Source organism: Hypanus sabinus, chromosome 4 (genome assembly GCF_030144855.1).
Source record: "Hypanus sabinus isolate sHypSab1 chromosome 4, sHypSab1.hap1, whole genome shotgun sequence".
Lineage (NCBI taxonomy): Eukaryota > Metazoa > Chordata > Chondrichthyes > Myliobatiformes > Dasyatidae > Hypanus > Hypanus sabinus.
Genome location: NC_082709.1, coordinates 50,310,631 through 50,329,195, shown reverse-complemented (window position 1 = coordinate 50,329,195; position 18,565 = coordinate 50,310,631). Strand labels below are relative to the sequence as shown.

At 41.2% G+C, this 18,565-nt stretch overlaps 1 protein-coding gene across 4 annotated transcripts in view; it reads left to right on the top strand.

Moving 5' to 3' along the window:
- mlphb (melanophilin b) overlaps positions 1-18,565 on the top strand; it is a 117,100-nt gene that overhangs the window by 35,540 nt on the left and 62,995 nt on the right. For 3 of the 4 annotated variants that reach the window (XM_059967057.1, XM_059967056.1, XM_059967058.1), the window contains 2 exons: positions 3,046-3,207; positions 13,913-14,134. In XM_059967057.1, coding sequence (XP_059823040.1) covers positions 3,098-3,207; positions 13,913-14,134 — 332 coding nt within the window. In that variant the 5' untranslated portion in view covers positions 3,046-3,097. The remainder of the gene's footprint in view (positions 1-3,045; positions 3,208-13,912; positions 14,135-18,565) is intronic. The other variant, XM_059967059.1, reaches the window with a different exon arrangement.

The window sequence follows — 18,565 nt, the reverse complement described above, 5'->3', positions numbered from 1 at the left end:
CAACACAGATCAAGAGACTGCTTCACTGAGCACCAGAACAATCAGGATCTCCCAGTGGCCACACATTTTAATTCCACTTCCCATTCCCATTCCAACATGTCTGTCTATTGTCTCCTCCACTGTCGTGATGAGGCCAACTCAGGTTGGAAAATTTATGCCTTATATTCTGTCTGGGTAGCCTCCAGCCTGATGGCATGAACCTCAGTTTCTCAAACTTCCAGTAATATCCATACCCTTCACCATTCCCCATTCCCATTTCCCTCTCTCAACTTCTCACCACCCTCTGGTCCTCCTCCTTCTTTTCTTTCTACCATGGCTTTCGGTCCTCTCCTGTCAGATTCCCCCATCTCAAGCCCTGTATCGTTTACATCAATCAAATTCCTGGCTCTTTACTTAACTCCACCTCCTCCTGGTTTCACTTATCACCTTGTGGTTCTTCCTCCAACCCCCACCCCCACCACTTCCTAACTTTGATTCCTCATCTTTTTTTCCCAGTCCTGAGGAAGGCTCTCAGCCTGAAACATCAACTGTACTATTTTCTGCCTGGCTTGCTGAGTTCCTCCAGCATTTTATGTGTGACACTACCTCACTACTTTTTTTATTTCTGTTTTTTCTGCACACTACTTATTTTAACTTAGCTACTTATTAGACATATATATGCTTACTGTAACTTAGCTTTTTCTCGATATTTAATTATTATGTATTTCATTTTACTGCCGCCATAAAATTAACGAATTTCACGACATATGCCGGGGATATTAATTCTGATTCTAAATTTTTTGCACAAGTGTTGTAAATATATAGTGTTTTGGCTGATGGCATCTGTTATATCATTAGTTCCTCTTTTACCATTTATTCCTTTACTACTTGTGTTAGAGTTTCTAAGAGATTCTTTTACTTTAATGATTTAATTGAAACTAACATAAGAGACAAGTTTGTGACCAGAACAGACTGGGTTGAAGGATATTGAGCATAAGCACCACAGACACACAAAGGAGAATTAATCTAGTAGAACAATGCATTGCTGAATAAAGATGATAGTCATAAATTGTTCCCCAAAATCCCCAAATCCTTTGAGGCTCATCCTCCAAGTCACTGGGGCATGGGTCCCTTTCCATCTCTGCATCTTGTTGACTATAGGTCACATTATCTCTCTTTCTCCTACTACATACTTTAAATAATATTTCTCTTTGGTCTTACTAATAATTTTCTGAGCTATCGTATCCCAGTCCTATACTTGCCATCTTGCCTCTCCACCCTCAGTCAGATGCAGGGTTTTGATCCAAAATGTCAACAGTTCCTTTCCCCACATATTAATTCTCAATTTTCTGAGTTCTTCCAGTGGATTTTTTTTTGTTGCCCCAGTTCTTCAAATTTAGATTAAACAATACAATTTTGGAGAAAAAAAGTGTAGATGGTAGAAATCAGAAACCAAAACAAAATCTATATTTATTCTTTCACACCCTGAGCTAACCCTTGAATGGTGTCCTTATGCCAGTTGTCTAGAATTCTGTTACAAATGTTCCTTCTTCAGTAATATGGCTCTTTGGATATTTCAACTTTGCTTTCTACTATCTCCTAAACAGGGTTTTGCCCCTAATTATTCAGCTGTAAATGCTACAGTTCATTTGCATGTTAGAGTCTCAGAGCTATCCAGCATGAAAAAAGGCCCTTCTACCCAACTCATTCATGCTGTCCAGGGTGCCTCCCTGAACGAGTTCCATCTGCCTGCATTTGGCCCATACCCCTCCAAATCTTTCCTTTCCAGGTACCTGTCTAAATGTCTTTCAAACATTGTAATTGTACTTGTCTCTGTCATTGTGTCAGGCAGCTAGTTCTGTGCACCCACCAGCCTTTATGGGAAAAATTTTTTAGGTCCCTTTTAAATTTTTGTCTCTCTCACATTAAAACTATACCCTCAAGCTTTAAACTCTCCTATCCTGGGAAAAAGACGTGACAGAAAAACCTTATGCCTTTGAAACACTTTATTATTAGTTTAAGGTACCTCTTACAGCTACACACAATGGTCGTTGGCAGAATACCCAGGGATCAAAATATTTTTGACCATTCAAAACCAAGGAAACTAAGGGTGTGATATCTTTCAATCAAATTCATCCCTTTTTTATCTCCAACACTCCAACAAAAAAAAAACTGCACTTCACCCTCCCGGCCACTCTAACTGCCAGCTCTGTCCCTACACCTCTCTCCACTGACCCTGCCTGCCTTTAGCTCAGATCAGGTAACCAGATGGCATTCTCCAAAACTCACTGTTTAATCGTTTCCATCATGTCTTCACACTGGGTGAAGTTCACTGCCAGAAGCTTTATTCACTAAAAGTAAACTTATGGCCTCTGCTCTCCCAGCCACACATAGCCTTGATTTAGAGGGAATCCTAAAACTCACTTAATCACCTCAGTCCATCATCTGGTAATGTCATTAATATTATTCATCTATTAACATTATTGTCCTTGGGAAGTTCAAAGGCATGTTTCAAAGTTGGTTTTGATTACATGCATCAAATTTAAAGAGAAGACCATAGATGGATTTGATGTATTTTACGTTTTCAGATCGTTAAGAACATCCCATTGCAGTACTTCAGGTCCAATTTAAAATTATAGACCAATGAACAGAGTTGAGAATATGGTTCCAGACTGATCCCAAATCCTCATGAATAGCTCGAAAATTGCTTCACTAGTTTCAAAAGCAGTATTTAGAATTAAGATCTCAATTTTCATCCAGATGTTATTACTCTTCTAGTGTAAGTCAATTCAGATGCCTTTTAAAGCAAAAAATGTTGGAAACACCCGGCAGGTCAGGCAGCCTTTGAGGAAAGAGAGGAAGTTCTAACATTTCAGGTGTGAGACCCTTCAGCAAAATTGAATGCATTTTTGAATAGGGACAAGGGATAGAGTAGAAACAGCCTGGTGGACTGAAACATTTTTGTCCAGATCCCATAGATATTTATCTATTATGTGATTTAAAATGCATAACCCACAATATGTATTGCTGCTATCATGAAATAATTTGAAATGTGTTTTTATGCAGATTTCTACATTGGTTTTCTTGTGAATAATAAATTAAGAAGACTATACCAAGCATGGCCAGGAAGCTAGATCTTTCACAGTTAACAGTAGAGGAACTCCAACATGTCTTACACGTTGTTCAACGAGATATGAATCTGCGGAAGAAAGAAGATGAACGGCTTGGGTAAGCAGATGCGAGTTTTCCACCTTAATAGGGAGGGTTGACCAAGATGAAAGGCCATATCACGTTTACAATTACACCTGAGGCATTTCAATTGGTTAAAAGTGCCATATGAATGCAACCCTTTGGTGCTGTTATGCTGCCCATTATTATCCTGCACATGAATGAGTGAGTAGTGATCTATCACTCTAAAAATGGACCCAAATCCTTGTGACAAAGCCTTTTGTCACTTATACTGATCACCTGCTATCCTCTGGTGCTACTTCCACTCTCCACTCTCCTAACTGCCTAGCAACACAGCTCCTTTCACATCATTCACCTGTCACCTACTGGCTTGTCCTTCACCTTTCCACTTTTTTTATGCTAGTTATTTTCCCTCTATCTTTCAGTCCACATGAGAGTCTTGGCGAAGAACGCTGACTGGCCATTTCCCTCCATAGATACTCCCTAGCCTGCTGAGTTCCTTCTGCACATTTGTGTGTTGCTTAAGATCAAATCGCTTTGTTTTAGCATTTAAAGCCCATATGGATCAATGTACTGTGAACAAAGGAATGACTTAATAAGCAAGGCGACCTACTGTTTACTAAATCTTTTATCAGTAGTATTGAATGTACAGAAATCAAAAACACCCATTGTACAAATAAAAATCCTTCATTGTGTATTTGGGATAGGCATGAGTTGTTATTGTGACTAAAATGCATCACAGGAATGTTTTAATATTTCTTAAATGTGAAGATTTCTGGATACTTTAGCAACAATTTGCCTGCTGACAAACTCTCAGATATTGTTTTGTTTTAGCAGAAAATTAATGTCTGCAAAAATTTGATTGCTACTACCAGATGATGGGACATTTAGATAATTCATTAAGCAGCAACTTCTGTTACCTTGAATCACTTACAGTGCTCTTGCATTTATGTCAAAAAGTGTCTGGTGGATTAGATGTGGTTGGGGTTGTAAAACAGACAGGATTGCAGAATTTGACTAGTAAATAGCACACTCAAGAATACACTCAATTAGTTAATGAAACTAAGATTAATGGAGAACCGAACAGGTGATTGATAAGGAACCTCCATTGTTGTGCCCCACCAATGTATAAATCACTTTCAAGGTATTCAAAACTAATAGTAGGAATCTAAATCAACTTCTAAATGCTTGTCTAGTTCAAAAAGGCTCTATCAGTGTTGCCTATGAAATATATATACTTGATAGAACAATAATGGAAAAGACCAACTAATACATTCAGCCAGTCGAATACTATATAATTATAATTATTAAATATATTTTGGTGCACACACATTCCCTATCCACCTGCATTTGTAGAGGCAAAAGTAGTTACTTTTTACTTTCATCAAGAATTTAAAATAGTTCTTCATATGCCAGAGAACTTAGATTGAAAGGTTCAAAGGTTTATTTATTATCAAAGTATACAACTCTGAAATTCTTTTTTTCAATCCACAATACCAAGAAAGGGTGTTGGTGTGTGGCCAAGTAGTTAAGGCGTTTGTCTAGTGATCTGAAGATCGCTAGTTCGAGCCTTGGCTGAGGCTGCGTGTGTGTCCTTGAGCAAGGCACTTAACCACACATTGCTCTGCGATGACACCGGTGCTAAGCTGTATGGCTCCCAATACCCTTTGCTTGGAAAACATCGGTGACATGGAGAGGGGAGACTTGCAGCATGGGCCTCTGCCGGTCTTCCATACACCCTTGCCCAGGCATCCATGGTCTACCAAGACTAATGGAGGCCTACGCACACACCAAGAAAGAAAAGAAAAGCTGCAGGATCATCAACCCCCAAATCCCACTTCCCCGCACAAAATAAAAAGGAACAAAAACAGAACAGGCACATCAACCCCCAAATCCATCCTCGTGCACAAAAAAACAAACAAAATGGGACAAGCATCGCAACCCCAAAATCCCACTCCCCACACAAAAAGAAGAAAGACTGGAGTAAAAACACAGGATACAAAAAAAACTATAAGACTGAAAAATGTCTATAGTCCAAGTCCTCATGCTGAGCAGAAAACCTGGCCAATACTTTCTGGTCACAGCAGCAGGCTCCCCCTCACCCAAACTGAGTGATCAAAAGACAGGTAGCCGGCCTTGATGTCACAAACTCCCTTGTCACTTTAATTGACGCACATTCAAAGCTTTAATCAGTGAAATAGAGTCGAATATTAGCTTGCGCGCCATCCCTCAGCCTGCCCACCATGAGATTCACTCACACTGCCCCTGCCTCCCAGAAACCTCTCGGAGACTGCAGAGTGCTGAAACACCCAAACAATCGCCAAACTGCAAATCACTGGCTCTGACAGTTCCAGAATCACATTCAAGATGAAAAACAAACATAAAAGACATAAAAGAAGTCTAATAGAAGGTTTCTTTATCTATCCAGAAGATGTCAACTAAAGGAGCATTGTACGCAGGTACCACCTTGACCAGATTTAGATTTTTTTTCTCTGTTTATATGGACAAGGTCATTATTAAGAGACAAGGTGACAGCTCTATTAGGTGCAGAAGAATTTTGGACAGGCACAAATGTAAGGAGGTTGAAGCTGTCTTTGATATATTACACTTGGTCCCACCATCAAAGTCAAAGAATTAATTGCAAGTAAAAAGGGTTGAGAAGCTGCAACTATTGTGTGTCAGGCCCTTCAACCACTACAACCATGCAGATCATCAGTACTTGTCTGCACTAAACCCATTTACTAGCAGTTGGTCCATATCTTACAATGCTTTGACACTTCAAGTGCTTGTCCAGATATGTTATGAGAGTGCCTGCCTCCACCTCCATCTCAGACATTTTGTTCCAGATTGCAATCACCCTCTGGATGAAAAATTCCTTTCTCAGAACCCCTCCGATTCTCTTGCTTCTCCCCTTAAGCCATTGTGTTCTGGTCTCAGATGCCTCTGCCATGGGAAATTGTTAATTACTATCTACCTGTCAATGTCTCCCACAATATAATAAGCCCCCTTTGATCCAAGGAAATCAAACCCAGCTATCGAGTCTCTCATAAAAAGTTCACAGTTCAAAATTCAAAGTAAATTTATTGTCAAAGTACATATATATGTCACCAAGTACTACCCTGAAACACATTTTCTTGCAATTATTCACAGTAGAACAAAGAAATACAATGGAATCAATGAAAAACTACACACAAAAAAAATGACCAGCAACCAATGTGCAAATACAAAGAAAAAATAATAAATAATTAATACTGAGAACATGGGTTGACAATCATTGAACGTGAGTCCATAGGGTATGGTCAGTGTTCAGTTCAGTGTTGTAGTGAGAGGAATTGCCCACTATAGTTTAGGAGCCTGATGGTTGAAGGGTAATAACTGTTCCTGAACTTGGTGATACGGAATCTAAGACTCATGCAACTCCTTCCTGATGCCAGCAGCAGGAAGAGAGCCTGGCATGGATATGGAGGCTGATGGATGCAGCTTTCTTGTGGCAGTGCTATTTCTAGATACACTTAATGGTGGGGAGAGCTTTTCCTGTGTTGAAATGGGCTATATCCACCATGTTTCGTAGGCTTTTCCGTTCTTGAGCATTGATGGTTCCATACCAGGCCGTGATGCAAAGAGTCAGGATACCCTCCACTGTACATTTATAGATGACGAAAATGTGCAAACTTCTAAGAAAGTGGAGAGCTTTCTTTGAAACGGTATTTACATGCTGGTCCCAGGACAGATCCTCTGACTTATTAGAATTTGAATTTATTGAAAACCTACATCCATCCCAAAACATGAGGGAGTAAAACTCTTTGTGTTATGACTCCATTGCAAGGTACAGACATGTGAATTTAAAAGTCTAATGGCTTGTAGAAAGAAGCTGTCCCATAGCCTGTTGGCCCTGACTTTAATGCTCAGTACCATTTGCCAGACAGAAGCAGCTGAAACAGTTTATGATTGGGGTGATCCCTGATGATCTTTCAGGCCTTTTTTTTCTTAACGCACCTGCTGCTGTAAATGTCCTCAATGGAGGGAAGTACACATCCACAGATGCACTGGGTTGTCCGCACCACTCTCTGCAGTGCCCAGCGATCAAGGTTGGTGCAGCTCCCATGCCAGGCAGTGATACAGTGAGTCAGGATGCTCAAAAGGTGCCCCTTTAGAAGATCTTAATGATTTGGGGACTCATGCTAAGCTTTTGCAGTTGCCTAAGGTGGAAGAGATGCTGTTGTGCTTTCTTTGCCATGCGGCCAGTGTGCACAGTCCAGGTCAGATTATCGGTGATGTGTATACCAAGAAACTTCAAACTACTCACCCTCTCAACTGCAGTCCTATTGATGTTGATCGGCTTGAGCCTGTCTGCATTCCTCCTGTAATCCACAGTCAGCTCTTTCATTTTCTGATGTGATAATGCCCAGGAATTTTAAGTTACTTGCACATTCCACCTCTAATACCCTAATGAGCACTGGCTCATGGACCCCAGCTTCTTCCTCCTGAAGTCAATAATCAGCTGTTTGGTTTTGCTGATGTTGAGTGAGAGGTTGTGGAGTGGCACCACCCAACTAGATTATCCAACTCGCCCCTATATGCTGATTCATCCCCACCTTTGATTCAGCCAACAGCAGTGGTGTCATCAGCAAATTTAAATATGGCGTTGGAGCTGTACCTAGCCTCACAGTAATAATAAAAAAGTGAGTAGAACAGAGGTCTAAGCACACAGCCTCGTGGCGCACCTGTGCTGATGGAGATTGTGGAGGAGATGTCCAGGCACATCCCCGTGAATCTCCTGTGCACCTTCTCCAATGCAAGCACATTGTTCCCATAATGTGTTTTCATTCCATTAACCAATTCACAAATTGTGCCAATGAATTGTTCCCATTACCAAATTCTCCAATTTCCTTTAATAATCTATACGTGACACCTTAGTACAGTCGTACCATACGGATCAGATGGGTCCTAGTATGTGACAGCCTCAGCTACCATGGTAATAAGAGTTGCCATTTAATGGGATAAACATGTGCAAAATCAACCAGACTGCCTGTCCTGATTATCACTTAGTGGGCTTTCTAGCATAAAACATTAGCTATGGACAGGATAAGGAAAAATAATCATTCACAAAGATTTAATCATCTTTGCATATTATTCTACTAGGAAGGAACTGCTTTTTGGTAACAGTAAGCTCCCAGAAAGATGACCTCAACCACTGTAACAAATGTAAGTGGATCAGAGAGATGGAGTCTTCGTAGAACACTAACATCTCAAATATGAGAAGATGGAGACATCACAGAAATAGTCACTTTTCCTTTACAGCTGTGACAACTGATTTTATATTTACCTTTGACAGCTACAGCATCCATATAGTGAATATGGCAGAAAGTAAAATCTCTTGAAATTTAAATTCAGAATTTATATTTTTCAAAAAGGAATATAAAGCAGATACAAAGTCAATACTAATGAGTCCAGTTATTAAGATGGAATTAAAATGTCATTTCTTTGGCAAAGGGAAGTCTTTCAAGTGACCTAATTATGATTTTTTTAATATTATGAAAGAAATTGGCAGAAAAACAAGTAAGTTCCTACTTGTGGAGTGAATTTACCACTAGGCAGAAGTGTGAATGAGACAGTTATAAGCGGGGGTAATAAATCACTATGGAAATGCATTGAAGCTCTCTGTGCAAATGTGGGCAAGTGTCATGGTCCCGACCATTAATTCCTCATTTTCTCCTAATTCCCTTTGATTGTGCCACGGTTCTGACCGTTAATTCCCCATTTTCTCCTAATTTCCTTTGATGGCGGCATACCTGGTTTTCATCAAGACCTGCAGCATAAGAACCCTGGCTTTGCAACCACTAGTTGCCAGTTCGTTGGTTTTGCCTGTGTGGTAATTAACGTTTCCCAGCCGCTTAGAACTGTGTGATCTAAGTTTTGCTTCAGTACCGAGAATTACCTGTGATACTCAGTCTCTTCATGTCAAGATAAGTTTTCTAGGTCCTATTCCAGTCCCAAGGTTTACCTGTGAAACTCAGTCTGTCTGTGTCAAGATGTCTTTTAAGTTTACTTCAGCACTGAGGTTTACCTGTGTAACTCCGTCTCTCCATGCTAAGAAAAGTTTTGTCTGCCACTTCCCTTTCTACGCTCTGTGTCAAGATAAGTTCTGCCTGTCTCCTGCCTTCCTGCGCTCTCTCCTGTTTGCCGTTCAACTCTCACGTCCGGATCTACATCCTAACTCAGCCTCCGAGCCTGTGTCCTGCAATTGGGTTCACCTCATTCGTTGCAACAGCAAGACCCAATAGGCTGCGCTGTACATAAAAATAAAATACTTTGAGGATTCTGCTGAAGAAATTGGTGCATGCTGTTGCTTCCCCTCCAAGCAGGTTTTTCATGCTGCAGAAAACGTGTACCTATTATGTCTTTCTAACTGATCCTAGTTATGATCAGATGATGTTCCCATCTCTTAATGATTTTAGGACTTGAATTTTTTCAATTTTAAAAGATAGCCAAAGCACAAGCGCCTACTTCCAATTACCTATTTGTAATCTTTACTCCAATATTTTGTGCATAGAGGACTGATCAGTCATATCTATTTTTATAAATGAAATGGAATGGAGTTGTCTCAGGTGACTGAAGTAACTCTGGGGAAAACGTTACAGAATAGATAAAACCTGAGTAGGATTCAATGACTGAACGTGCAAACGTTATTATCGTGATTACTAATTTAGTTGCAATTTATTACAAAATCTAATTTTTGCCTGAAGTATCTTTCAAGAACCAAAGGCACCATACAAGGCTGTGTCAATGGAAACAGTAGACAAAGATGCAGTTGACTTACAGTCAGGAATCAAAGTGAACATGAACAAAATTGCAATGTCGAAACAGAAACTGGCCTGGCCGAACAAATGGCGTTACCATTGAGGCAGGGGCTCACTTACACCAGACCACAGCAGATTTAAATGCAAAACTTGCAGAAAATGCAACAAAGGAAAACATAAAAACAGCATGCCAAGCAGACAAAAATAAGTGGACTGCACAGAGAAGTCAGAAAGATAAAATGTCAAGAAGCAATTTCAAAAAGAGCACTAATCTGCACACTGTGAATGAAAATTTTTGTTAATATGAGAGTGATGCAGGATGAGGTAGCCTTGAGATTTACAATGTGAGAATTAAGAATAGACAAGCAAAAAGAAGAGAAAATCTGCAGATGCTGGAAATCCTAGCAACACACACAAAATGCCAAAGGAACTCAGCAGGCCAGGCAGTATCTATTGAAAAGAATAAACAGTCGATGTTTTGGGCCGAGACCCTTGAACAGGACTGGATAAAAAAATGTTGAGTGGGAGAGTTAAAAGGTGGAGGAAGGGGAGGAAGAAACACAAGGTGATAAGTAAAACTGAGAGGGGGAGGGGTGAAGTAAAGAGCTGGGAAGTTGATTGGTGAAAGAGACACAGGGCTGGAGTCTGATAGGAGAGGACAGAAGGCCGTGGAATAAAGAAAAGGGGAGGAGCACCAGAGAGGGGTGAAGGGCAGGTAATGAGATAACGTGAGAGAGGGAAAAGGGAATGGGGAATGGTGAAGGTGAGGTGGGGAGCATTACCAGAAGTTCAAGAAATTGATGTTCATGCCATCGAGTTGGAGGCTACCTAAATTAATATAAGGTGTTGCTCCTCCAACCTGAGTGGGCCTTAGAGGAGGCCATGGATGAACATATCGGAATGGGAATGGGAAGTAGATTAAAATGGATGACAACTGGGAGATCCCACTTTTTCGGGTGGATGGAGCTTAGGAGCTCAATGAAGTAGTCTCCCAGTCTACTTCAGGTCTCACTGACATACAGGAGGCCACACTGGAAGCAACAGATACAGTCTATGACCCCAATAGACTCACAGGTGAAGTGTTGCCTCACCTGGAAGGACTGTTTCAAGCTCTGAATGGTAGTGAGGGAGAAGGTGTAGGGGCAGGCGTAGCACTTGTTCCATTTGCAAGGATAAGTGCCAGGAGGGATATCAGTGGGGAGGGACGAATGGACAAGGGAGTTGCGTAAGGAGCGATCCCTGTGGAAAGCAGAAAGTGAGGAGGAGGGAAAGTTGTGCTTTGTGGTGGGATCCTGTTGGAGATGGCAGAATTTAAGGAGAATTATGTCCTGGACATAGAGACTGATGAGGTGGTAGGTGAGGATAAGAGGAACCCTATCCCTGAAGCAATGTCGGAAGGATGGGGTGAGGGCAGACATGGGTGAACTGGAAGAGATGCATTGAGGGCATCGTTGATAGTGTAGGAAGGGAAGCCCCTTTCTTCGAAGAAGGAGAACATCTTCTTTCAGAATGATAAGCCTCATCCTGACAGCAGATATGGTGGAGACAGAGAAGTTGAGAGAATGGGATGGCATTTTTACATGTAATATGGTGAGAGGACGTATAGTCTAGGTAGCTGTGAGAGTCAGTGGGTTTGACAATCAAGATGGCTTGTTCTAGAAGTGAACAACAAATTAATCAAAGTAGAATTGGATACTAGCTCAGCTATTTCAGTCATTTCACAAAATGAGTTTGAACAGTTTTTCAAAGATTTTAAACTAAAGCCTATAGATATCCAACTAAAAACATACTGGAGAAAATATAACTCCTGTGGGAATAACATTTGCAACAGTGAAATACAACAACTAACAAGCCACATTGGGCTTGTAGGTGGAAAAATCAGGAGGTCCAGCATTGTGGTGGCAAGACTGGCTCAGACAACTACAAATTGATTGGAGATGCATGCATCATCTGCATGCCACATCCCCTGTAACAACATCAACTGAAGGCAAATTAAGAAAGGTACAGGATGATGCCACAGCCTTGTTCAAGGATAACAATGGAAAATTCCAACATATCAAGGGAAAAACATTGTTAAATGAAAATGCTTTACCCAAGCTTTACAACGCCAGTCCAGTTCATTATACAATCAGTTATAAAGTAGCCAGTGAGCTAGATCACATAGAGGCTGAAGGAATATTTTCCATGGTTGAGTGGAGCTCCTGGACAATGCCAGTGGTCCCAGTAGCCAAGAAGAATGGGTCTGTCAGGCTCTGTGGTGATTTTAAGGTCAACATCATCACAGTACTGAAAGTACATCGATACCCTCTGCCCAGAATAGAGGATATTTTTGCAAAACTTTCTGGAGTGAAACGCTTCAGCAAAGTGGACAGCTGAAGTCTACCTACAGATGGAGATGGAAGAGTCCAAAGTGTTTCCCATCATAGGTATTTTTGGGGTAGAATTTACACGTGCACTCTGGCAGAAAGCTATGGACCAGGTGATGCAAGGCTGCCCAAGCACTCTGGTACTTGGGTGACATCATTGTTACTGGCAGGGATGACAAGGAACAATCCCGAAACCTCAAGAGAGTGTTAAAAAGATTAGAAGATTATGGGCACAGAGCACAACACAACAAGTATGAATTCTTGAAAACAAGCATCATTTTCTGTGGTCACACCACTAATATACGAGAATTACTCAAGTGTGCTGAAAAAATTCAAGCAGTGATGGATGCCCCAAGGCCAAAGGATGTGTTACAGTTGCAGTCCTTTTTAGGATTTGTCAGTTACTAGAACAAGGTCCTGCTAAACTTGGCTACTGTGCTCCACCCCTTGAACTCATTACTACTGAAGAAATAGCAATGGACAAAACCATGCAAGGTGGTGTTCAAAAAGGTAAAGGAAATAGTGACGTCAGACACTGTGCTCACACAGTATGAGCCACACATCCTGAAGGAGGGTGTTCAGATCTGTCAGAACCACCTCCTGCAGTTCCAGAGTTGACTCCTATAAACACCACAGCAGAGAACCCAGATCGTGAAATTGTTTCATAGCCACAACTCGCAACCGCCAAAGCAGAGTAAATCCCCTGGTCAAGAATATCTCAGGAGTAAGAAAGCCTCCACAGTGATTAGATCTTCATGCCTGAATGGGATAATTTAAAATTTATTATGCTGTGGATGTCTGTGTAGTATTTGTGTTATAAAGTCTACTGTGTCTATAATTCAGATGCTTTTGCTGTTGAGTTCATAGCTAAACAGGGAGGAGTGTTGTGTATTTAATACTTCAGTAAAATTTGAGTGATATTCTAAGTATATTGTTTGATTAAGCTTTCTTTATTTGTTTAAATAATTCTTTACGGGTTATATGTAATGCATACATCATGACACGACCAAGTGTAAGTGCACACCTCGCTTAAAGTATAAACGTTATGGAAGTTTTGAAAAAAGATCCTCAATTCCGGGCAGAGGGTATTGATCTACTTTCAGTATAGACTCACACTCCCAGCTGCTTGTTTCCTCTGGATTAGTTTAATACTTTGGAGTTACGAAACTTAACGTATCTGGTTCTACAAATGTTAAAGACTACTTAGAATATGCATTGCACTTTCATATGCAAGGCTGGATTTTCCTTCATTTTAACAAGGTTCATACACTGCTACTTTACACACTAATTCCTTGGGAATTTGGGTTGCAAGCTCAGGCAATCCTAAAGGAATTTGCACCTGAATTCCTTATCAGTCCTACATATACACAAATTTTACATACCCTCAGTTTGGGAACAACTTTGTACTCAGTGTTTAATATTTACTTTGCTATGAAAACCATCAGATTACAGAATGAATTGTATCAAACTCTATGCCAGATTTTCTGATAAGTGCATCTATTTTTCTTTTGGTTTGACTCACTCATCTTTTTCTCTATATCTCCACCCTGTCCTTTTACCTTCTGTCCTGTCATCCAGGGAACTGAAATGTAAGATTGAGGAAGAAAGGTTTAAAAGGAAGTTTCTAACAAGGCAAGTGAAATTTAATGAAGGCCACTGCATTCTCTGCCTGGAACCATTTCAATTTTTGGTGAATGGCAAACGTCGATGTCTGGATTGTTCTCTCAACACCTGCAAAAGGTGTAGCAAATACAACAAAAAGGAATATGGCTGGGTGTGTGATTCCTGTTGGATTGTCAGGTGAGAAAATAGATAAAACTGGTTATCCTTATACATGAACCCCTTGTATTTTTCTCCCTGTTCAAAGTTTCCCTGTTCTTAATGCGTGGACACCCCCAAGTTTGCTGCACTCCCATGCAATACCCTTTTTAATGCAGGTACCTTTCATATGGAAACAAGTGTATGCCAATTGACTCACACCCCCTCCCCCCACATCTGCTTCTCTAAAGAATAAGATTGTGGCTGATCTAACTCAGAGCTTATTTTTTTCTATATTAACCCATGTAGAATCTGTTAATCTTTTTATCATGAAAGCTTGTTGATGTCTTCTGGTTTTTTTTTATTTCTTGGAGAATTGAATGATTGGGAGAATTGGGACCTGCACTTGATGAAAATCAGGGGTAAGATTGAGGTTTGGGAATTGAGTTTGATATTTTGTAAGGGAGAGAATTAATAGTAAAGCATGAGACAAACCTCACGGAGTTCCCAATCCAGCAGTCTGTTCTTCAAATTTGCTTTTGTATTAATTACATCAACATTTATGCCAGATATTCTAAAAGACCAAAGAACTGATTGTGGACTTCAGAAAGGGTAAGCCAGGGGAGCACACCAGTCCTCATAGAAGGATCAGAAATGGAATGAGTGAGCAATTTCTAGTTCTGGGGTGTCAATATTTCTGAGGATCTCTCCTGGGCCCAACCTATTGATGCTCCTGCAAAGAAGGCAAGACAGCATCTATATTTCATTAGGATTTTGAGATTTGGTATGCCACCATAAACACTTGCAAATCTCTGCATATGTACCGTGGAGAGCATTCCAACTGGCTGCGTTACCGTCTGGTATTGTGGTTGGGGGAGGGGGCACTGCACAGGATCAAAATAAACCGCAGAGAGTTGTAAGCTTAGTCAGCTGCATCATGGGCATTAGCCTCTAGTATCGAGGTCATCTTCAGGGAGTGATGCCTCAAGAAAGAGGCATTCGTCATCAAGGACCACTATCACCCAGGTAATGCCTTGATCTTATTGCTACCATCGGAAAGGAGGTACAAAAGCCTAAAAGGACACACTCAACCATTCAGGAACAGCTTCTACCCCTCTGCTATTCAATTTCTAAATGGACATTGAATCCATGAGCATTACTCACTACCTTTCTTATTTTTATTTTTGCACTATTATTTAATTTAACTGTTATATATATTTTAAATAGTAGGCAGCATGGCACACAGCAGCAGCGGCCTTTCGGATCTGGTGCTACTTTAATTTAGTTTTTAAATTTAATTTTAAGGCACGATTAGGGTTTAGGGCAATGGATAACAGAGCGACTATCTACCCATCACCAGATACTGCTACAACACAGAGATCGCCCAGAAATAAACCTTTGTGAAAATCTGCTGGTTAGCCTATGCGACCTCGGCTTGCTGAGGGAATCGGGCCTGCAGTCCTCGGAGTCGCCTGATGCCGGTGGCTGGAGCTGGGGACGTCATAACCGGTGTGTGAGGAAGTGGAAGCGAGGCGAGCGGGCAGGAGTCCGTGCCCGGAAAAAAGCAAGCCCAAGCCGGCCGGCTCTCCCGTCCATTCTGCTCTCCGATGGACATTAAATTGGACTACATCTGTGGCAACGAAATACGCGGCAGGAGTACAGAAACGGACAGAATCCCCAGACACCGCCATTCAGCTGTTTATTTATGTAACAGACTTTCCCCCAAGCCATCGGACTACCAACCTACTGACCTCTGTGTGCCTGTTGTCTTGTTTATTATTAATTGCAATGCCTGCACTGTTCTGTGTACTTTATGCAGTTCTGGGTAGGTCTGTAGTCTAGTGTAGTTTTTGTGTTGTTTTCACATAGTTCAGTGTAGTTCTTATATTGTTCATGTAACACCATGGTCCTGAAAAATGTTGTCTTGTTTTACTGTCTACTGTACCAACAGTTATGGTCAAAACAACAATAAAAAGTGACTTGACTATATAATGTATATATTATTTATAATGTTTATTCTGTTCCTCTGAATGGGAGGTGCCAGGATATTTAGAATGACTATTTGGATGGGTAGAATTGCATCCATCAGTGAGATGAGGATTGCTATAATGAACAAGGCAATTTGAAAACCTCAGATGAAGAGTTAATTTTGTCACAGATTAAGTGAGAATAGTGCAAAATCTGAATGTGATATTTGAACCAGGTAGATTTCTATTAGTGTTGTTGAAAGTTTCTCAAGGTTGTTCACTCACCTTTCTCTTGATGTCTGCCATTGCCGATGACTTGCCCTCTGTGTCTGCCAGTAGGATTTCCTCAGCTGGCAGTGCTTAATACTTTTGTATAGCTAATATATGAAATGTTTGTTATTACTTATGATACAGGGAGGTGTTAGCTGCTTGATTTGTGGAATGAGCCAGGGATTCCATGTGATCATCAAGTACCCACCTATAACAATCCCATGTACTAACATTCACATTTTAGCCTACAATGCTTTGGCGATTCAAATGCTCATCCACATTTTAAATGTCATGGTTGTATCTGCCTCTAACAACTTCTCAGGCTTTATGTTTAATATCACAATCACTCTTTGAAAGAAGAAATCTTTTATCAGATACTTTCTGACCTCTTAACTCATCACCTTCAGCCTTTACCCTCTGGTTTCAGACATAACCATATGGAGAAAGCCTTCTCAGAATTGAAATGTTCTACCCCAGGCAACATCTTGGTAAATCCGCTCCATTACATTCACTTTCTCCTACAGTGTGATGACCAGAACCACACACAATATCAGAGCTGTGGCCTAGCCAGATTTTTATAAACTTTTGCAATAACCTCCCTGTTCTAAAATTCTGTGATGTCTTGTGAAGAAGAGCACACTGTATGCCTTCTTCACCATCCCGTCTTCTTGTGCTGCCACTTGAAGCAATGTATACGTTTGTACACAAAGATCCCTACCCTATTAGATCACCCATGTTGCATTTATCACTGTGAAGTTGCATTTGCCATGGCTTTGTCCATCCCACCACCTAATCAATATCGTCTGTAAGTTATGACTAACCTCACTATCAACAACACCAATTTTCCATGTCATCAGTAAGTTTACTGATAACATCCAAATTGCTGTTCTGTGTGACAAACAGTAAGGTTCCCAGCCTGATCCCCGAGGACACCTCCGATCACAAAACCAACCCATTATGTCAACTTGCCTTTGTTACCATGGGCTCTATTCTTCCATTAAGACTTTGCAAAGACTTCACTGGTCACTCTGCTCTCATTTATTATTTACTTCTTCAAAGAACTCCATTCAATTGACAGGATCCCCCACTGACAAAGCCATGCTGACTATCCCTGAAGAGCCCACACTTTTCAAAGTGTGGGCTAATCACATCCCTCAGAAAATATTTCTGTAAGATTTGCTTTCAATAAAGTACCCTTCCTATTAGTTTGAATTACTAACCACAGTAAAATTCTCATAACGCAGCAACCTTGAGACTTTACCAGTGCCATTCAAGCAGATTCCCCAGATCATTGGATACCAATGCTGTCAAGGGGGTGCTGTTGTAGTGTGGAGCACTGTCCTCTACCTTGCTGAGGCCAGGTGGCAACTCTCAGACACCTCCTCATCCCTACCCCTTGAAGAGAACCCCACTCTGGACGATCAGAAATCTGTCTCTGACACCATCACTGATCTCAACTCTGGAGAACTCCCATAATCTGACACCAAACTCATTGTTCCCTTACCCACACTGCTCACTTCTACCTCCTACCCAAGAATAACAAACCTGGCTGTCCGGGTAAGCCCATTGTCTCTGCCTGCTCCCACCTCACTGAACTTGTTCTGTTCTATCCCCCTTGGTTCAGTCCCTTCACACCCACATATGTGACATTTCTCATGTCCTCGATCTCGTCAATTCCCTGGCCCTGACTGCCTCATCTTCACCATCAGTGTTAAGTCCCCATTTGCTTCTATCCTCAATCAAGAAGGCCTCTAAGCTCTCCACTTCTTTCTTGACAAAAGAGCCAACTAGTTCTCCTCCACCACCACCATCCTCCATCTGGCAGAATTGGTCCTCACCCTCAACAAATATCCCTTCAGCTCCTCCCACTTCCTGCAGGTTCAAGAGATAGCCATGGGCACTCGCTTAGGCCCCGGTTATGCTTGCCTCTTTGTTGACTACAGAGAACAGTCCAAGTTCGAAGCCTTCCCTGGTAACCCTGCCCAACTCTTCCTCCACTACATTGATGACTGCATTGGTGCTGCTGTCATTGACTGTGCCCCGAGCTTCCACCCTGCCCTTAAATTCATTTGGCCCATTTCTGACACCTCCCTCCGCTTTCTCAATCTCTCTATCTCCATCTTTGGAGATAAACTGTCAACCAACATATTTTATAAACTTACTGATTCCCACAGTTATCTTGACTATACATCTTCCCACCCTGTTTCCTGTAAAAATGCTATTCCCTTTTCTCAGT